The sequence below is a fragment of the Saccopteryx leptura genome, chromosome 2 (assembly GCF_036850995.1).
Source record: "Saccopteryx leptura isolate mSacLep1 chromosome 2, mSacLep1_pri_phased_curated, whole genome shotgun sequence".
NCBI classification, from domain to species: Eukaryota; Metazoa; Chordata; class Mammalia; order Chiroptera; family Emballonuridae; genus Saccopteryx; species Saccopteryx leptura.
In genome coordinates this window covers 11,572,028-11,594,466 of record NC_089504.1, presented here as the reverse complement: position 1 = coordinate 11,594,466, position 22,439 = coordinate 11,572,028, and the positions used below count along the sequence as shown (strand labels likewise).

The following is a 22,439-nucleotide window of genomic DNA, read 5'->3' as shown; positions in this document are numbered from 1 at the left end:
GCTCTCCGGCCAGGGCCAAAAGCTCTTTATTTTTACAAAAGTATGCAAGAAGCACATTATTCAGAATCGGGTAAATGATCTGAAGATACTTCTTTACTCAGATGAGGAAACAGATTTTCACTTACTAGAAATATCTCTGGAATATTTTCTTTGGACAGTGCTGGATTAAAGCCAGGTGCGTCAAATCAACAGTTTGGTAGACAGAGTTCTCATCTGAGAGATGAACTACTTTGGATGATATAAATGAACAGCTCAAAGGGGTTAAAGGCTAACTTCCCACACGATGTTTGCAGGTTTCTGAACACATGAAAGCTGCAGGCTTCATAATTTATTGTTCAATGAGGCAAGTGGACTCTAGGGACCAAATATCACTAGGTTCATTCAGCAATGGTCTTTACCAACCAAACCTGCCATTTCATGTCAGCATCTGAGACTATATCCATCTACAGGCTGCGGGCAAAACCTGCCCGCCAGCCCAAGTGATGCTGAGGACAGCTGCGCTGAGACCGTTACAGGTGGTCAACAGTGAAGAATCTCTCTCCACTCCGCAAGCTCTGCAAATCAGCCTCCTGACTTCTGATGCGGTCTCCAGCTCAGTGGAGTTGAAAATCTGACCTGTTCAAAGAGCTTTCAAGGAGGCATCGCCATGTATGGAACAAGAGCATGTCTGTCCCTGTGTTAAATGACAACAGGTTGAACTGATGATACCTCCTCTGTGCTACTAAAGACTCAGAGAACAATGGCAAGCAAGAATGGAAAGAGCCTGGTGCTGGTCAATTAAAGATGGGATTGTGCAGAGGCCAGGAAAGGTCACATGCAGAGAAGGTCAGCTTAGTCAGGGCCTCAGTTCAAACCTGGACCCCCAAGTGACATTTCAGGAAGTTCCCCTGCCCCACCATTCTTGGATAATTACAAAATAAATTCGTCTCTAGAAAAATGAGCTGTATAGCTTTCCTGAGGTAAAAGGCACAGGGGACAATTGCAATAACAACAATAATACCATGAGATGTTTGTCTAATATTTAACATATTTATTTAACACCTGCTACACTGAAAGCTTTATATCAAGTACTTTATAAATATTATCTCTAATTTTCATAACAAATTTTAAGGTAGAAACTATCTTTTTTTTTTTTTGTATTTTTCTGAAGCTAGAAACGGGGAGAGACAGTCAGACAGACTCCCGCATGCGCCTGACCGGGATCCACCCGGCACGCCCACCAGGGGCGACGCTCTGCCCACCAGGGGGCGATGCTCTGCCCCTCCGGAGCGTTACTCTGCCGCGACCAGAGCCACTCTAGCGCCTGGGGCAGAGGCCAAGGAGCCATCCCCAGCGCCCGGGCCATCCTTGCTCCAATGGAGCCTTGGCTGTGGGAGGGGAAGAGAGAAACAGAGAGGAAGGAGGGGGTGGGGGTGGAGAAGCAAATGGGCGCTTCTCCTATGTGCCCTGGCCAGGAATCGAACCCGGGTCCCCCGCACTCCAGGCCGACACTCTACCACTGAGCCAACCAGCCAGGGCCAGAAACTATCTTCACATTACAAATGGGTAAATTAGGGCTTAGAGAGGTGAAGTAACTGGTGAAGGTCACACTGTTTGTAGGTGACAGAGCCAGTATTGAAACCAGGTCTAGATAATGAGCTATGCTCTTTCCACTGTGACAGGCTGTTCTTACCTATGCTTTTGATGTGCAGATTATAGCTAATGCCACTTGAATTAAAAGAATGAACTAAAAAGTAAAATATATATATTAAAAAGATAATGTAAAAAAACCCCAAAAACCTTTGCAATGCATTATTTCAAAAATCTGTGTGTGTGTGTGTGTGTGTGTGTGTGTGTGTGTGTCAAAATAGTTCCTATTAAGTATTACAATAGAGATTATATAGCATGGAAACTAGTCAACAATTAATTCAATTTAACAATAAAGATTAAAATAGTAAAAGTAAAATACAAGGTAAAATTGGACACCAAATACAAATACACACAACTTCTATTACAAATGGCTTAAGGGGTCCCAGGAAATGTTCGGTAATAGATGTCCACACGGAACAGAGTCACAAAGTAATAGTTGGCACAGTGAGCGGGAAAGAACAGGGACCATAGAGCCGGTCACTTAACAGCTATGTGATATTAAGCAACTTCACTTAATAGCTCAGAACCTCAGTTTTTGAATTGTAATATCTATTTCAAAACTGTTGTGAAGAATAAGTGTTATATATGTGAAGTGCCTAGCATTCCATACATGGTATTTTAATAAAAGATTATTATCATTGCCCTTGACTGCTGGTTTACATTTCTATTTTTCTCAATCACCTATATCAGACACATAGAAATATTCTCTTCTGACTAAACACCCAAAAAGTCCAGGATTGCCATTTTATCAACATTTCAGGCTTTCTAATCTAGCTGAGATTAGTGCTTCAAAATCAGAAGTGCCACATGGAGAAAGGAATTCCTGTGAACACGGAAAAAAAAAAACCCTGCCTTTACAAATGCAATGGATTGTAACTAGTGAGCCAGTGCAATTCCAAAACCAAGGAGTCACCAAGCTGTCCTTTGAGATTCTGTCTTGCTCCATCGCCCATGAAATGCTGGGACCAGAGGAGGTCAGAAACATTCCTAGAAACCACTGGCACGAAACGGCTGCACCCTCCCAACAGTTTCTCCTGCCCCTGCAATGGTTTGTCCTTGAGGCCTGGCAGCCACTTGGGAAGGAGTGGCCCTTCCTCCCCAGCAGCTGGTGACCCAGCCAGGCTACTCCACAGCTACCTGTCGGATGTCATTACAGACTGAAGTGGTGAGATCAAGCCGCTTAGGGAAAGGGACAGAGGCAAAGGCAAGGTTGCTGAGTATAGGCAGTGACTGGGGCAAGTTTAAAGCTCCTTTCTCCATCTTCCAGACAGTCTTCCTTATGTGAATTTCTGTAACAAGGGTCCTTTCCTTCCTATGCTTTATTAACACGAGCAAAAACCTCTACAGATTCCCTTTTCTCTTTCCTTCATTACTCTTGTTTCTTTCAACACTCATGGCCTAGTGGAAAGAACACAGGTTTGGAAGTGAGCCCTGGGTTTGGAAACCCCAATCTTCCCACAGTTAATCACAGAACTTTGGATGATCATCACGAAAAAAAATAATAACCCTTTGAAATATGTTCATTTTCCTGAAGAGGGCAAAAACCACTGTACCTGGTTCTAGTAAAGCTGGAAGACAAACTTCTTAAACGTTCAGACTCCAAAACGGGAAATAGCCCCTGTATACTCAACAACTGGCCTACGGCTGACCCTCTGAGAACACTGAGGAAGGTGGTGACAGGGGCTGACCCAGGGAACTGGAGGACTCCAGTAACTGAAATAGGGAAGCACACATATCACTTGAACCACAGGCAGAACGACAACCAGGGCCAAAATCACCCAATTTGTAGATCAGTGGGTTTTCCCCGAGCACACCACAGAACATGTGGCATGAATATAAGAGAGTTCAAAGCAAGTCGTTACTGGAGGCCAGGACTATGCCAGGCACACTCCGTCCCTGTCCTCAAGCAACTCCAGTCCAGGAGGGGAGGGAGACCGGAAAACAGATTGCCCCAGTGGGGCTGACTGAGGACCGCTAAGCGTACAAGATGCTTGGGACAGAGAAGAAAACCGTAGCTAAGCCGTGGGGAGTGTCAGGGGAGAGAAGGATTTCTCAGAATTAATCCGAGTTGAGTTCTGAAGGATGAACATGGGGTACTCTGGTAAACAGGGGCGAGGTGGTGCTGAAGGCTCAGGGGGCAGCAAGATGGGCTTCAGCAGAGGGGCCTGCACAGCCGCACTGGGGTAAAGCGTGAGGCAGGGAGCCAGAACCAGTACAGAGGATGCGAGTGACCAGTGACAGCCAGGAAGAGAGGAGCCCGGGGACACTTGGACCCTCTGCTCATGGAGTCCCAGAGAAAGGAAGAAATACAACTCCCAGCCTGCCTTGAGCCCAGAGGTCTCAGCGCACTCAGGAGCAGGGGTGGGGACGGTGCAGACAACAAGAAATGAGCTGGTGGGCTAATTCCCTCCTGTTGACACTGAAGTGATTGCTGACATTCTGCCCCCACTTACCACGCTGAGATGAACAGACACTCCCGGGTCGGGGATGGGAAGTTTATGCAGAGTTTCGAGAAGCTCATTCCACTGACTCTCCTGAAAGAAATAAAAGGCCTCGGTAACAAAATCCAGGCTGACCAGCAGGAAGGTCTGGGCACACAGTATGCTGGGGCCCCGTGACTGAGGGGCTGGCAAGGTGCTGGCCCTGGACAGCAAGTGAGATTTAAGTAGGGTTAGACAAAAAGACACTTCTATGGCTCAATATAAGAGTCAAACACATGTTCCCACAAGTGTGGCATTTTCTACTCAGTGAGACACCTACCATGACTGCCTTTTATGGATCATATACCATAATCCCTCAGCAAATCTATCCTCTCAACTCCATAGCAACAACTTTTAAATGCAAACGATCCTAGTTTACAGGGCAGGGGTGGTGGGGAGACATGACGATGACAGTATAGATCTTGTCTTCATCATCATTACCCTCAATTAATTTTATTGAGCGTTCACTGGATACACATGGCAGCCTCCAATTACGGAAAGTTAACAATGAACGACACAACAGCAAGCAATGTAGGATGGTGGCTGCACCTTTTAATTAGGGGAATGAAATACAAAGCAGTACAAATTACCCAACTGAAAACAGATTCACCTTTAAAATGCTCAAAAGAACCCTGCCTGCAGGATTATCCAAAAGCCATTTCTTCCCTCCTGTGGAATCCTCTATGTTAATATAACAGTAATGAGCTCACCTTTGTACCCTTTTGCAAAATCTATATGATCCCCACAACTACCCCACTTTACAGACTGAAAACTGAGACTGAAGTGTGAAGCAAGTTGGCTCAGTCAGCCGGTGAGTAAGCTGCTCAGCCAGGAGCAGAGCCCTCTCCGCTGCTCTGCTTGGCCGCGGTTTTTGGTAGTGAATTTAAAGGAAAGGAAAAGAGAGGATGGGTTCAGATTAAAAGCCTGTTTCAATCTGAACTGATAATATGCTCAAGTTTTCACAAATGGAGAGAAATGTATGTGTGTGTGCATGAACATGTTTAATTTTGCTCTGAAACAATTTCAAATTTAAAGAATAATTGTTGGACAGTGTAATTTTTTTTAATCTTCTAAACCAGGGTAGTCAACCTTTTTATACCTACTGCTCACTTTTGTATCTCTGTTAGTAGTAAAATTTTCTAACTGTCCACCAGTTCCACAGTAATAGTGATATATAAAGTAGGGAAGTAACTTTACTTTATAAAATTTATAAAGCAGAGTTATAGCAACTTAAAGCATATAATTACTTACTAAGTACTTTATGTTGGATTTTCACTAAGTTTGGCAGAATAAATCTTTATAAAACAACTTACTATAGTTAAATCTATCTTCTTATTTATACTTTGGTTACTCCGCTACCGTCCACCTTGAAAGCTGGAACGCCCACTAGTGGGCGGTAGGAACCAGGTTGACTACCACTGCTTTAAAACATAGTATTTGAGAGTGAGTTGCTAACATTCTGTCCCATCACCCAAAAATATTATACAAAGGACATTCCCATACATAACTACAATTAATCATCAAAATCAGGAAATTAACATTGATATGTAACCATCTAATCCATCAAGTTCTGTTAACTGTGAGAATCACAGCAAGATAATCCTGCTCAAAATCAGAAAATGTCTTGAGTTACGACTCTGGTCTTCATCAGTCAGGAACAGGCCCTATCTTTTCCAGATTTGTATGAACTTGACAATGACACCAGTCATTGTCTGTTTTCTATTGATTCAGATTTCAAATCAGCCCATTACTGATGATATTGACTTTGATCATTTGGTTAATTTATCTGATATCTCTACTGTAAGGTTTTCTCATTTTCCATTTGTACTTAGAATGCATTTTGTAGGGCAATACCTTATAAAAATATCCCATTCCTCATCCAATTTTTAATTTAGATATTTACTTATTTATATTAGTATAGACACACGATTCTGTTTTATTCAGTGGGTTATAACACTTTGCAATCATTATTTGTTTTGATGTTTAAATTGTCGCAGACATGACCAGTAGAAATCCCTTGCCCCCTCGAGCTCAGGTTTGTGTCTTTCTGACATGTCCCCATCACATGTTAGGCACTTCTTACTTTCAGCACTAAAAGACAGTCCAGGCTCATCTTATACTTTCCCTATCCCAGCCCTGGAATTAGACGTTGCTTCAGGGATACCTGGCCAAGAAACGTGGTGTGCTCCTTGCCGACCCCGGACCCATTCAGTGGAGAGAGCCAGAAATCTATTACACGAAGAGAGACCATAATATACACTTACATCTCCATTTCTTTCCATATCTGTCACATATACTGAAAGCCAATAGGTGCATACCAATGGCTCTAATTTCAATCCATCATAGGAATCATTCTAGTTTCTTCCCTTTACACATTTGTAACTATATTCTACAAAGTGAAAAACCTTCTACCTATTTTCTTAATACAGTGTGTCCGTAAAGTCATGGTGCACTTTTGACCGGTTACAGGAAAGCAACAAAAGACGATAGAAATGTGAAATCTGCACCAAATAAAAGGAAACCCTCCCAGTTTCTGTAGGATGATGTGGCAGCATGTGCGCATGCGCAGATGATGACGTAACACCGTGTATACAGCGGAGCAGCCCACGGCCATGCCAGTGGAGATGTGGACGGTACAGAGAAAAGTTCAGTGTGTTCTGTGGCTCGCTAAATTCGAATCCGTGACCAAAGTGCAACGTGAATATCGGTGCGTTTATAATGAAGCGCCACCACATAGGAATAACATTCCTCGGTGGGATAAGCAGTTGAAGGAAACCGGCAGTTTGGTGGAGAAACCCCGTTCTGGTAGGCCATCAGTCAGTGACGAGTCTGTAGAGGCTATACGGGATAGCTCCCTAAGGAGCCCTAAAAAATCTGTGCGTGAGCCCACATCTAACCTCACTGAATAGGTATGAAACTGGGAGAGTTTTCCTTTTATTTAGTGCAGATTTCACATTTCTATCATCTTTTGTTGCTTTCCTGTGACCGGTCAAAAGTGTACATTGACTTTACAGACACACTGTATATTCACTTATTAATATGTAACCAATCTTTTATCAGTGCCCCTACCTCCCTATCCATCTAAACGCTCTCCCTGACCCGCTCAAACACTGACTGATAGCCAGTGATAGGACATCACTGTCTGCCCACCTCCAACAAAATGCCATACCCCGCCCAGGCTCCAACACCCCTGTGCTGGGCTGCTGCTGCTGCCTCCTTTCCCACGTGGATCCCTCTAGATCCTGCTAGAGCGCCAGCACCCAGTGCCCAGCCGCTACCACCACTGCCCCGCAAACTCCGCCTCATCTCTCAGGCTCCGACACAGGCAGCCAGCCTGCTCTCTGGCTCAGATGCCCTCCTCATCCCTTCCATCCCTTCTATGGGGATGCCCCCACTGCCCTTTCAGGGTCTGATAACCATGCTGGGTCAATGGCCCAGACAGGCTCCTCACCAGGTAGCTTAGGCTCCTATACTCCATGCTGAGCTGTCATGGACACTCACACGTGCAAGTGTGCTCATGAGTACACACACACATGCGCACACACGTTTGATGCCTACCATGCCTGACCTTCAAAGACCTCTGGATTTCAGGAGAAGATTCTGTTTTTTTTATTTTTATTTTTTTAGGGAGAGGAGGGGAGGCAGAGACAGACTCCTGCATGTGCCCTGACCAGGATCCACTCAAGCCCACTAAGGGGCGATGTTCTGCCCATTTGGGGCCCTTGCTCCACTGCAACAGGAGCCATGTTTTAGCGCCTGAGGTGGAGGCCATGGCACCATCCTCAGCGCCCGGGGCCAACTTGCTCCAATTGAGCCATGGCCGCAGGAAGGGAGTGAGGGAGAGAGGGAGAGAGAGAGAGAGAGAAGGAGAAAGAGAGAGAAGGGGGAAGGGGAAAGAAAGGGGAAAGGGGAAAGGGAAGGGGTGGAGAAGCAGATGGGTGCTTCTCCTGTGTGCCCTGACCAGGAATTAAACCCACAACATCCACATGTTGGGCCAACACTCTACCGCTGAGCCAGCTGGCCAGGGCCAAGATTCTGTTTTTAATAAAAGCTCTTCCCTCCTGTTCTAATGTGATGACCCACACCTTGCAAATAATTTAGCCAGTTGTAGGTGGACTTGTAGAAATTTAATAGAATTATCCCTGGGCACAGGAAAAACAGGTGGCACTAAATCATGTACTGATCTTAGTCTCCACACTCTAAGCGGCAGGGTCCTTAATGGGCCTACGCCCTGGAAAACAGGCACCAATTTTACAGGGTAACACTCCTTCTCCCCTATGCACAGGTTGAACCAACTCAACCTTTTCTGTACCACACAGACATGTTTTTTAAAAGTCTACTAAGTTTGCTTGTTTTGTTTTGTTTTTAACTGACTGGAGTATAAATATTAAAAAAAATGTGGGTATGTGAGTCAATCTCCAATTCTAAGATGGTTAAGAGCTTACATCTTATACAATAGAATTTACTAAAGACATCTTTCAAATTTGAGTAAAAACCTGAATGTTTGATTAAAGTGAACTGTGAATCAGAAATCAATGAAGAGACACAAGGTGGCCTCCTGACTCATTCATCAAAGAGTACATCACTTCTTTTATGACAGAATCCCTGAACCTCAGCATCCGTTCAGAGTGAGCGTGGCGATCCAGGGGGCCACTCCTATCACTTAGTCCTTGCCTTTACTGTGCCCTCTGGAATACATTTGCCATTGAGTAAATCTAATTTGAAGGAAAGATTTAACAATTATACACATAATTTCCACCGCTTCTCCCTAACAGCATTTCCCAAGGTGTGTTCCAGGAAACACCGATATCCCAATATGTTAATATCTTCCATGGGATAAAAAGGGTTTGAAGCTAGGTGAGATGGAAAGCCCTGAGTAACAAAGACTTCTCCACAGCAGGCTCCTCAGAGCCTACATGACATGGGTCTTAAGGAGGCAGAAATGAACCACTGCTTCTCTCTCCATGGCCCCAATATTATTGAATTATGGTACTCTTTTCATGGGACACTTCTCAGAACTAATGTTCTATAGAAAACACGAGGGGCCAAACTTCTCTAACATTTAATAATAACATGTCCACTAATCTTACAAAGGCCCATCTGAGATTCTACCCTTAAGAAAACAATCCAAAATGAACGAAATACTTTATACTCAAAGATACCAATGGCTGTAATTATAACGAAAAAAATCCCAAATAATAAAAACTCCCAGCAATAGGGAAATGTTTCAGTAAATCAGTGTTCATGATATAATGCTATGCAGCCATGAACAATGTTTGCAACAATTTTACCAGCATGGGGAAATGCTTTGGTTATTATTATACCTGGTAAAAAAAAAAATGGTAAAAAGGGGGCTACAAAAGTCTAAATACAGCTCCAGCAGACCCTTGACATCCACGGAAGGTACTTCAGCATACCATTTCTTCCAAAAGCACAGGAAGGTATAGCTGAGTTGTTAAACTAATTTTCAGAGCCTTGAAAAAATACTGTAAGAATACAACAAAGGCCTGACCAAGCGGTGGCGCAGTGGATAGAGCGTCAGACTGGGATGCGGAAGGACCCAGGTTCGAAACCCTGAGGTCGCCAGCTTGAGTGCGGGCTCATCTGGCCTGAGCAAAAAAAAAGCTCACCGGCTTGGACCCAAGGTCACTGGCTCGAGCAAGGGGTTACTTGGTCTGCTGAAGGCCCGTGGTCAAGGCATATATGAGAAAGCAATCAATGAACAACTAAGGTGCCGCAACGAGAAACTGATAATTGATGCTTCCCATCTCTCTCTGTCCCTGTCTATCCCTCTCTCTGACTCTCTCTCTGTTCCTGAAAAAAAGGAAAAAAAAAAAGAGTACAGCAAAGACTTATTGGAATGGGAATTCGGGACAGCTGGGTAGGTCACTTCCCAGTTAAATGCTTTACTCCCAAGTCCCAGCTTTGCAGTGTGACATGAGCAATTCAAATTTGTACCTCAGGAAAATGATAATTTAATACATGTCATAAACCTTCAGGGTTGCTTGGGACTAGAGATACTGTGAATATCAACTGTGAATGCTAAGGATTGATTTATTATATTTTTAACTCAAAAAGTCAAGGAAGAAAAACATCTCAGAATGTTAGTAACACACACTGGGGGGCAGGGGGGCACAGAACATATAGGCGTGGTTGTTTCTTCTTTCCTGCTATTTTCTTAATTCCCCAAACTTTCTATAAGGAGCATGCATTACATTTTTTGGTAAACATTTTGGTGAAATATAAGACATGTATTACTTCTATAATCATAAAAGGTAAAGTTTACTCATTATAAAAAATAGAAGACAAATACCTGTCCTTTTGTTGTGTAATCTGCCAAGATGTTGAGTAGCTTATAAAATACTTCAAACCACGGGAGATAGCTAGGGAAGAAGAGAAAACACACGGAATATTAGGACGCAGGTCAAAAACTTTAACCAGAAGCGAACTCAAGACTGGTACATTTCAGTTTTTCTCTACATCCTAAAGAGTCTTCCTGTCATAGTCTGTGCTGGGAACACAGACTGGTGAAATGCTAATTATTTCTGGGATTTAAAAAAAAATTGCCTGTATAAGACGGCGGATTGAATGTTCATTATAAATTATTCCCATGCCTCAGAGCTAGAACAGGTTCATAGAGAAGGCATTCAAAGCAGACTCTGCAATCAGGAACTATCTCTGAGTCGCCCCCAGGCCTCTCCCACCACTCGTACCCCTCCCAGGAAAGCGTCTATTCAAGTTTCTCATGATTAGACACACAGCCACGCACACATAGCCCTTCCACTGCTGGCAGCTGCAAGGTGTCCCAAAGGCCCCAGGAGCCCGAAACCATTCATACTGTTACATCAAACATTCTACCCATAGCACACCCCCTCTATATTATTGTGGGATGAGCACTAACCCTATGCCCCCACTGCCTTCCACTGAGTCCTGACCATCACTCCTCTTAACTCTGACAACAGCGTGGACCTAATCGTAGCCCATCCTCTGTGGGGCTATGAAAACGGTCTTTCTAAAACACAACTCTAACTGGCACATTGGATAAAATTCCCGCCACACATCCCATTGCTGCAGGGCTTCTTAGGCTGCCAGTCGAGGCTCTCCACTGTCAGACCTTTGACTGCCTCTCTCGCTGTCTTCTCCCTACTTCCCCACATTCACCCTCTTCCCATGCAGCCCCACTGAGCATGTGCAGGCAGCCTCAGGCCTGTCTGAGCTGTCTACACTTGGCCCTTCCTCCCTCTGGCCTTCATGGTTGAGTCTAGCTGATTCTTCCTCCTCCTCATAGTCCCCCAACCCCTCCTCACCTCTCGTGCCCTGATTCCCTCTTTCCCATGCTGCCCTGGGCAGGTGCACACTCTTGTTATAACATTCCACACACCATGTGGCACTCAGGGGTGTGTCTGTCTTCCCAACAAACTTGCAGACAGAGAGGAAGGATCACGTCTTTCTTCACCTTGGCTTCCCAGGGCCGAGCGTGAAGCCGGGCATACCATCAAGTGCTCAATGTTGGCTCAACAAACAAAGCTACACAGACTAACAGCAAAGGCACATTTGTGCTACAGAATTGTTGCGGAAATATTATAGATCCCCACTCTCAAGAAGTTTTGTCACTTAATTTAAATGGCTTTATTCTGCATAAGAAACTTTCCGAAATGACATCAGACAGTCACATGAGAGACGTTGTACCAAGCGCTGGCCGTCTTGTTCACTCTGCCCTTTGCCCTTCGGAGCTGACAGTGTCCGCTGCTGATAGAGCTGGACGCGGAGGCGAGTGCGATGCCGGACGCCGCCCGACTCCACCCTGCCGGGCGGCGGGAAGCCAGCTCCCGGCACCGATTACCAGCCGCACGGCCCAGTAATATATGAAGTGAGAGGCAATAGAGAGGACAGATGAAGTGCACAGTTCTCCATCACTAGCATCTGTCTGAAGCCAGCACATGCTACTGTAAAATTTAAGTAGCTTATCAGAATAGACTGATAAGCAACTTAACTTTTCACTTCTATGACAGTATTATCACTTATGTTAATATGTTTCAATCAGCTCTGGCAGCTGCATATTGACTATTACAGAGCAAACGACTGCCGCCACTTTACACGGGCGCTCACTTTGGCAGAGCGATGGAAACATTCAAGAGGGATTAGGGAGGAGATAAATTTCTCCCTTCCTATTCTGTTAAATAAACCTCAGCTGAGTTAAAAGCTATTCTAGCAGGAACAATAAATCCCCTCAGAAGGAAACTCCCGCCCAGATTAGAAGATGCCATAGAAAAAAAAATATTGAACCAAGGATTACAAAATTTTTTTTCCTGGAAGAAAAAAAATACCACAAGTCAAATCTAGCAACTGAAAATCATAAAGGGGGATAAATAAAAAACAAGAAGAGAAGTCTTTCCTTGCAGGAAATTGGCCTCAAGTACACGGAAAAAAGTTTTTAGGAATACCTGAGGAGGTGACTTGGGGCAGGCTGGATTCTCTCATAACATGGGTTCGACCGACCAACATAACTTGGGCCGGAACCTCAGGCCTCCCTGCCCCCTCCCTGCTACACAGTTGAAGGAAGGTGACGCGGTGGGACCGCCTGGCTCTCAGCAGACAGTGCCCAGATTCTCACACTCGGCCTCAGCCTCAGCAAATTGATTCTTTTTGGCTACGCTAAGCAGAACCCTCAGCCATGGGAGGTTTTGTAGTAACCCTGGAAATCAGCCATTTCTCTCTGCCTCTGGCCTGACCGGACACAACTGTTCTCCACATGTTGTCCCCTGTGCACTGACAGATGAGTATCTCGTGATGGCAGTGTTAAGGTCTTGAAACCAAAACCCAGCTGTCTTCTTCTTCAAAGGATCCCTCTTTTCCCCTGTTGGGAGGCCAGGGTTCACAGCTGAACTTTATCCAGTGCAGCTTCCTGTGCCGCTTCATTAGTGCTGGCAAGACAGTTCCGCACGCCCGCGAGCTGCAGGTGAGGGGACGGGGACCTCCACTCCATTCTGCGCCCGTCTGTCAGCACGGAGTAAACACGACTTCCCGGTCCAGAGACAGGAAACAAACACTCATTACACTGCTCCTCCCTGGACATCTGAGGGAGTGCCGACCGCCTCTGGCCCCACTCCACTTGCTACCTTCGTGCAACCCGCCAGTCCCCACCACAGAGCATCCCTACGTGCGGGGCTCAGACCAAGGCGGGGGCCCAAAGAGTAAGCACAAAGGGCCCCATACTCACACAGGCCATGTCCTCGTGGGAGAAAGAGGCACATCTACAACAAAGCGAGGAGGAGCTGGAACTCTCCCAACTATTTTATTTAGCTTAGGCTTTTGATCGATTATAAGATTATAATGGAGCATTATCACAACCCAACCAGCAGAGCCTTGATGGGAAAAAGCCTGCTTCCCAAGCACTGGCATGCATCCAAGCTTCTCTCACCAAATTGTGTTCCAGGTAACTTGGTTCCCAGGCTCTGCCCTCACTCCCAGGCCTGACAGTCAGACTTCTGTCTGTGTGAGGTGATACAAGGCCTTGACCCTGAGAAGAGCTTGGGCAGCACCTGCATGAGGCCAGACGGTTCATGGTCAAAACCACCTGCGAAAAGCCTGTAGATTGCCTCCTACATACAGCAGATATGGTTTGTGTAGAAACAGAGTAGTTGTGCTGAGTGAGAACTGAGGACAAGTCGCTTTCTCACTCCACTCCCATGAATGGTCAGGACAGTTATTCCCTCTGTCGTGTGTACATACATGTACGACTGACCTTGTCTGATGGGATTCTGGTTTGGTGTCATGAGCATTAAAAATAGAAAACCATTACAAAATGTAAAAAGCTTTCCCACTTTTCTTGCTAACAGTTTGGTTCAAAGCAAAGTAGATTATGTGTGTGATGGGGGGCAGAGGTGGGGGCAGAGACGGGGCAGCGGGGGCAGAGGTGGGGCAGTGACGGGGACGGAGATGGGGCAGAGGTAGGGCAGCAGGGCAGAGGTGGGGACAGAGATGGGGCAGTGGGGGCAGAGGCGGGGCAGAGACGGGGCAGTGGGGGGAGAGAGGGGGCAGAGACAGGGCAGCGGGGCAGAGGCCTGGGGCAGAGACAGGGCAGCGGGGCAGAGGCCTGGGGCAGAGACAGGGCAGCGGGGCAGAGGCCTGGGGCAGAGACAGGGCAGCGGGGCAGGGGTGGGGGCAGAGACAGGGCAGCGGGGCAGAGGCCTGGGGCAGAGACAGGGCAGCGGGGCAGGGGTGGGGGCAGAGACAGGGCAGCGGGGCAGAGGCCTGGGGCAGAGACAGGGCAGCGGGGCAGAGGCCTGGGGCAGAGACAGGGCAGCGGGGCAGAGGCGGGGGCAGAGACAGGGCAGCGGGGCAGAGGCGGGGGCAGAGACAGGGCAGCGGGGGCAGGAAGGGGGGCAGAGACAGGGCAGGGGGGGCAGAGGCCTGGGGCAGAGACAGGGCAGCGGGGCAGAGGCGGGGGCAGAGACAGGGCAGCGGGGCAGAGGCCTGGGGCAGAGACAGGGCAGCGGGGCAGGGGTGGGGGCAGAGACAGGGCAGCGGGGCAGAGGCCTGGGGCAGAGACAGGGCAGCGGGGCAGAGGCGGGGGCAGAGACAGGGCAGCGGGGCAGAGGCCTGGGGCAGAGACAGGGCAGCGGGGCAGAGGCCTGGGGCAGAGACAGGGCAGCGGGGCAGGGGTGGGGGCAGAGACAGGGCAGCGGGGCAGAGGCCTGGGGCAGAGACAGGGCAGCGGGGCAGAGGCCTGGGGCAGAGACAGGGCAGCGGGGCAGAGGCGGGGGCAGAGACAGGGCAGCGGGGCAGAGGCGGGGGCAGAGACAGGGCAGCGGGGGCAGGAAGGGGGGCAGAGACAGGGCAGCGGGGGCAGGAAGGGGGGCAGAGACAGGGCAGGGGGGGCAGAGGCCTGGGGCAGAGACAGGGCAGCGGGGCAGAGGCGGGGGCAGAGACAGGGCAGCGGGGGCAGGAAGGGGGGCAGAGACAGGGCAGCGGGGGCAGGAAGGGGGGCAGAGACAGGGCAGGGGGGGCAGAGGCCTGGGGCAGAGACAGGGCAGCGGGGGCAGAGGCCTGGGGCAGAGACAGGGCAGCGGGGCAGAGGCGGGGGCAGAGACAGGGCAGCGGGGCATGGGTGGGGGCAGAGACAGGGCAGCGGGGGCAGGAAGGGGGGCAGAGACAGGGCAGCGGGGCAGAGGCCTGGGGCAGAGACAGGGCAGCGGGGCAGGGGCGGGGGCAGAGACAGGGCAGCGGGGCAGAGACAGGGCAGCGGGGGCAGGAAGGGGGGCAGAGACGGGGCATCGGGGCAGAGGCGGAGACAGAAGTAGGGACAGAGATGGGGGCAGTGATGGGGGCAGAGAGGGGATCAGAGATGGGGTAGCGGGGGCAGAGGCGGGGACAGAGACCAGGGCAGAGGCTGACCAAGTTGAGGCAGGGGGCCACCCGGGAAAAGCAGCTGGGAGCAGGATGTTGGTGCGCAAGCATGGGGGGAGCAGACCCGCAAAAGGTAGTGGGCACAGGGTGCCAGAGCCCAGCGGGGCAAGCAGGGTCCCCTGGTAAGAGAAAGTCATAGCTTAAGCAGGGCAAGAGGGGTGGCTTGGCTTGGAGTGTCAGAACACAGAGTGTGTTTAAGTCAGGGCAAGGCCTGTCTCGGAATATTCTGTGTGGAGGGAAAGAGGTACCCTAGATAGGTGCTGGAACCCAACAGGAGCAGGAACAGCATCCAGAAGGCCGTCTGGTTCAGGGTGTCAGAGCCCAGGTGGGCAGGAGGGCTTCTAGGAAGGGTGGCCAGGCAGGGCCGAATAGCTGAAAAGGGTGGGGGAAGGGGACAGGAGCACACACACATGCGAATGGGGGAGGAAGTCCAAGCAGCACATATTAGTATTGGAACAAAATTTTTTTTTTGGTGACAGAGGGGGACAGACAGAGACAGACAGACAGGAAGGGAGAGAGATGAGAAGCATCAATTCTTTGTTGCAGCACCTCAGTTGTTCATTGATTGCTTTCTCATATGTGCCTTGACCAGGGGGCTACAGCAGAGCTAGTGACCCTTTGCTCAAGCCAGTGACCTTGGGCTCAAGCTGATGAGCTTTGCTCCAACCAGATGAGCCCATGCTCAGGCTGGTGACCTCGAGGTTTTGAACCTGGGTCCTCTGTGTCCTAGACCGATGCTCTATCCACTGCGCCACTGCCTGGTCAGGCTGGAACAAAATTAATAATAATTTTCTGATTTTGATTATCATAATGTAGTTATGTAAAAAATGTTCCTTTTTTAAACGACACAGCAAATTTGGGGTTTACTGGGTATTATTTTAGCAACACCTCCCAAATAGGGCATTTATAGTGAACTTGCAACTTTTCAGGAAGTTTTTGTTTCAAAATTAAAGTAGGATGGTATAGAACCAAAAGGGTCTCCTCTTCCATAAAAATACCATTAAGTGGACCAAAGAGTATCTACCTAATCACTATATATATAATGTATAAATAATGGCACGTGTTGGGAAAATAAAATTTTTACACTCATGGCTGTCGGAAGGGATGCGATGGAGAGCAGAGTCAGTGGCCACCGTGGGGTCAGCACCCATCCACACCGAGGACACAGCTCCTTCTCAGTCCCGCAAGAGTCAGCACCCATCCACACCGAGGACACAGCTCCTTCTCAGTCCCGCAAGAGTCAGCACCCATCCACACCGAGGACACAGCTCCTTCTCACACTCATGGCTGTCGGAAGGGCACGCGATGGAGAGCAGAGTCAGTGGCCACCGTGGGGTCAGCACCCATCCACACCGAGGACACAGCTCCTTCTCAGTCCCGCAAGAGTCAGCACCCATCCACACCGAGAACACTACGCTCCTTCTCAGTCCCGCAAGAGTGAGTTCTCGGGCGTGGGAGGAAGGCTGGAATGGGTGGCGATAAAAGGCGTTAGAGGCAGGAAAAACCACGTGAACAGTGGCTGACAGGCATGAGCCTCCCAGCCTGGTCCGAGAATTGTGTGCAGTTGGAATGGACAGAAAACGGGGTGTGCAGGCCGCAGGGCAGGAGATGGAGGGGGAGCGGGGGGCGTGGAACGGGCCGACTCTGGAGGGCTGCTCATATGTCAGACCGATGGGCCTCCCCTTTATTCTGTAATCAGTGGGGAACCCAGGGACAGTTAAAGAGGAGTAACATTCTGAGCATGAGGTTTTAGATCCAGGAAGAAAGTGACTATTTCCTCGGCATCTCAAACATCAGCATAGCCCAGTGGATCAGGGCCTTACCAGAATCAAGGTCCACTTTGCTATCCTAAAAAGGAAATCTCAGATAATACAACCTAGTCATGTACATTATTTGGAAAAGATCAACATAGTGCTATGGTTCTAATACAGAAGAGAAATAAAAAGAAAAGTTGATACTAAAAGTTTCAGATTAAACTCTGGGGCACCATCATATTAGAGGATGTCACGGAGCAGTCCCTCCCTGGGGAGGCCTCACGGCAGAGCCGCTCCCCTCATGTCTGAGGATAATGAGTTTCAGGCTAAGATGAGTGACATGGAATAGGGCCTTTCATTTTTCTCGGTGACTTTCCACTGTCTGAGGAGCTCTTCCTTCACCCTCCATCTTGGGTATTCCAGGGGAGGTATCCCTTCCTTTCATACTTCCTGTCAGCAGATTTTGATAAGATTCATTGGCTGGCAAAGCACCCCCTGGTTAATACTATTTGGCATTGAGTTTTTAAATCTTTCACATTAAAAACTCAAAACCCCCAAATTTAAAAAAGCAGAGCAACATGGCATATGCTGGGGAGAACAGAGACTTGAGTCAAATAACCCAGGATGAGTCTCACTAGCTGTGACCCCTTGGGCAAGCAGTCTCTCCAAGACTTGGTGTCCCCTTCTTGGGAAAGATACACACCACCTAACTAATGTGACTGATGTACGTACACACCCAGTCTGGCACCTGCAGTGCTCCCTGCCCCTCCCTGCCTGCTAAGGCTCCTGCCGACCTCAGCTTGGGGAGGCTCTCTTTGATTCTCGGTGCCTGGTCAGAGGCCCCTCCAGCACTCTACAGGGACTCCTCGTGCCCTGCAGTCATCGGAGCGCATGGGCAAGCACAAGCTGTTATAAGAAGAAAATACTAACCAATGATGTGACTGCTCAAACCAGTATGTCCCCACTCAGCCCTTCTGGGTTGACCTAGCATCAACCCCTAGTCCTCCCTCAATGTTTCAATTAGTCAAACATCTACACTGAAATGTAAACTGACCACAGAGTAAAACTACAAACTCTTGCTAAGAATACAGGATTGCATGAGGCCCTTGGTAAGAGATGCTGGACACCTACTCAGAGCTGAGGTGAAGTGACCAACAAATGAAGACCTGGCAGTATTAGACCAGGTGACAACGGACAAAGAGAAAAATCAAGAAAAACAAGGATAGTGGCACAACAGTCACATCAAAAGAAAATAAATTCAATTATTAAAATATTAAGAGAATCCTTGGGGAAATATTGAAATACTTTTAGAAGAATAACTCCTTTTAAGACCATGCTGTGAGAGTCCAATATGAAGTGTTATGATGGCAGAAAAATGGGAACCCCTCCCCTAGAAAACCACTCGATTCATTGTTTATTCTAAGAATAATGCATTGTTGAAATAAAATTTATTTTCAAAATTTGTTTCTTTTTTTTTTTCAAGATAAAATACTAAATAAACTCTCTCCTCATTTTTACTCTTAAAATTTTGGTTGTTACTTAAATAGATGTGTTTTATTCCCACACCATAAGGCCCTCCTGGGCTTTCCCAGCATTTGGACTCACCATGGTTTATAACATATGCTTGTTGGTCTTCTCCATTAATGTCACCTCCCTGAGAGCAAGGATCATGCCTGTGTACTGACTGTTTAATCTCTAATGTGTGCCTGCCACATGTCAGACATTCAATAAATCAGAACTTTGACAGACCTAACTCATCTTTGTAGTTTCTACTATGGCCATCACTACTCGAGAGGTAGAATCACACTCAACCGCTCTTGTTGGGAAGTGGGGCTCCAAATTTAGGAGGCAGCATTTTGGTTAGAAAAATCATCCAGAACTAAAAAAAACCCCTGGCAAGTGGCTTGCTCGAGTCTATGACAAATAATTAGAATAGAATGAGAAAATATTCAAAGTAGGTCAGTATTTTTCAACCGCCAGTCTGCAGACTGGTGCCAGTCTGCCAGAACTTTTGTGCCAGTCTGCAAAAGAGTTAACCGCCCTGGTGTTGTATGAAGATTACAGAGTTTACAATCACTGGGTCTATAAAAATACTGGGTAAAGAAGTACCCACAAACTGAAGATTTCTTGCCATTTGCCCATCCCTCTAACACAAGTAAACCCCACCACCTGCTTTTTTTGTTCTTGCTGTAAGTGCTGTGAGAATGTCATAAGACCAGGCTATTTTTGTTTGGCAACCTAATTTTTAAAGCACAGGTAAGCCTTTAAAGTTGCTCAGACTCCTCACATCTGTCAGCACACCAGGCCCCATTCTCCCCACAAGGGCAGCTCCTAACTTTCCCTTCTTCTCCCATCTCTACTCCGTTCCGCCTGCCCTTCTGAAGATACTCTGCTCTCCAGACTCACTGAAGAGAAAGGCAATGCCATGAGCTGCCTTTCCTCCACACCTCCTCCACTTTTCATGTCTTTTCATGGAAAGAAGGAAAGACCCTAGACCCACTCGATATATGCCTGGCACTCTGCAAGGAGCACAGGGAGTCAGACCCAGGTCCCAGTATTTGGGGAGCTCACCGATGGGGGAAGCAGACATATTGGCAGATGATGTCAGCAGCACTGGCTTAGTGCTATGATAGAGTTTCATAAAGAAAACAGAGGAGAGGCTCTGGAAGTCTTCTCACAGGAAGTGACACTTTTGCTGACAAACTGTACACAGACTGCAGAGGCAGGAGACCCGCCTGGCTCTGAGCATCATCCACTCTGTCACTTCCTGGCTGTGGCCCACGCCAGGTTTCTCTCTCCTACGTGCGAAATGGGCTCACTCTGTCTACCCTCACATGGCTGTTGTGAGGAGGACACCGATGTGAGTGCATCCACCACTCTACATGCAACAGAATGAGTACTGTTTCCCCTGTATTCTTATTGCTAATAAGATGAGAAGTCACAGGCACCTAAACAAGAGAGAAAAGGCCCTCTTTGGGACACCAGAACTTGGCTCACAGCTGCTTATCTCAAATTATGAATTTATTATGGTATAGAGTTAGCTTCAAGAATCTCCAATTTATGTCCATAATTGACATCCTATTGTGATAACTATTATATCTACGCAGGAAAATATATGTACTGAATGAGGAGAAATATTATTTTGCATTAGGGAAAAACAAAAAGGCTCTCATAAAACACCTGTGCTTATATATAAACCTACCCAAACATACAGTTGGACTTGATTTTGGAAACGAGACTCTTTTTTCTCTTGATGGATATTCAATAATTGTTGCTTTTAGAGAGCGGGTTTGTCGCCATCCTTTCTGTGACAGTGTTACTGTGATTGAGGGAGATTGCTTAGGAGGAAAGCACAGAGGCACTTTTCTATTATCACTGGTGAAGTGTGGGTAACAGAAGATCTTCGGAGTAATGACACCTGCACTGACAACACAGTGTCATGCTCAGATATTCTCCAGAGAGCCCAGAGTGAGTGAGTACTCAGGCTTTTCATCATTTTCCTGAGAGTGAGTACATGATGCTGTCCACTCAGGGATTCACACACCTGCAAGGTTTTTGGGGTGTGTGTGTGTGTGTGTGTGTGTGTGCCATTCAAAACATCTTATTTTATGGTTTAAATTATTACTGTATTATAATATAACGGGTTAGTGAGGTGCTAACCAAGGCCCACCTTCTGGAAGCTCTCACAGACTAAAAGAGAAATACTTTGTCATTATTGGGGGAAAAAAACACAACAAAGGGAAGAAATGACTACACAAGAGTCCTGTCTTGCTTTCAGTAGTAAACAACCAAATTAATGATCTCACTGAGATGCATTTGATTCTAGTCTCATTTTTGAGCTAGGAAGTAGAAGCTAATGGGGAAAGGGGAAAACACTGATCAAATGTTAGGTGCTTGCAGGTTAGGTACAGGTAAAGAAAGAAAGAGGAGAGACAGGCACGCACAGAGAAAGCTGGTTAAATAAATAGAAGTAATGCTTTAGGAGGCAAAGAGTCTATGGCCCAAAGGAGAAGATTCTAGCACCTACCCCCAAGCTGCCTTTACAATGACTTGGAGATGCAGTACCATCCCATTCTACAGATGAGAAGACTGAGTCCCAGAGAAGCGAAGTGATGGGCCTGGGACAACACAGCTGCTAAAAGCAGAGCTAGACATCAAACTTGTCGAATATGATTTCTATCCTACTCACTTCACACAACACGGTATTAGTTGTACAACATGATCAAATACACTGATCGGCCCCGAGATTAGGATCTGAAATCATTACCTTGTGGTTCTCACCGTGCTGCCTGATAAAGTGAAAGCTCGCCTCCCAGGGCTCCCATCTCCGTGTTCTGAGTGATCCGACTTTGGCTGCCTCCCAACAGTTCAGCCTGTTTTCTTACTTTGCCAACTCCAGGGACACTAGTCATGTGTCAGCTCTTTATTGCTTTAGGAATTAGTGTGTATGTTATATTCAGAAACGCAAATATAAATAGCTTGATTTAAAGTGTTGTAATCAGGCCCTGGCCGGTTGGCTCAGTGGTAGAGCGTCAGCCTGACGTGCAGGAGTCCCAGGTTCGATTCCCGACGCCAGGGCACACAGGAGAAGCGCCCATCTGCTTTTCCACCCCTCCCCCTCTCCTTCCTCTCTGTCTCTCTCTTCCCCTCCCGCAGCTAAGTCTCCACTAGAGCAAAGTTGGCCCGGGCGCTAAGGATGGCTCCATGGCTTCTGCCTCAGGTGCTAGAATGGATATGGTTGCAACAGAGCAATGCCCCAAGATGGGCAGAGCATCATCCCCTGGTGGGCATGCCGGGCGGATCCCAGTCGGGCGCATGCAGGAGTCTGTCTGACTGCCTCCCATTTCCAGCTTCGGAAAAATACAAAAAAAAAAAAACCAAAAAAATAAAAAATAAAGTGTTGTAATCAAACATGGCAGAAAAGAGATTTTAAGTTTCCAGTGCTTCATGTCAAGACCCAATGCCTCTGCTACCTTAGATGTGTATTTTTAAGATCTTACCTAGATAAACCATGGCCTGTGTCATAGATTCTTAAACAGACTGTGTTGCCTTTTTAAATTTAAAGTCTAAAGCTTTAAATATATGCTTATGGTGACAATTAAGGAAAAGCTAGATTAGACAGGACATCAGTTTTCCACGAATAGCACTCATTTAAGTTCATTTCCAC

The 22,439-nt window shown here is 47.4% G+C and overlaps 1 protein-coding gene across 8 annotated transcripts in view; it reads right to left on the bottom strand.

The window, feature by feature from the left end:
• The window catches only part of DENND1A (DENN domain containing 1A), a 486,566-nt gene that overhangs the window by 254,090 nt on the left and 210,037 nt on the right, over positions 1–22,439 (bottom strand). For all 8 annotated transcript variants that reach the window (XM_066367202.1, XM_066367200.1, XM_066367201.1 and 5 more), the window contains 2 exons: positions 10,423–10,492; positions 4,083–4,163 (listed from right to left, as the gene is read on the bottom strand). In XM_066367202.1, the coding sequence (XP_066223299.1) occupies positions 4,083–4,163; positions 10,423–10,492 (151 nt within the window). The remainder of the gene's footprint in view (positions 1–4,082; positions 4,164–10,422; positions 10,493–22,439) is intronic.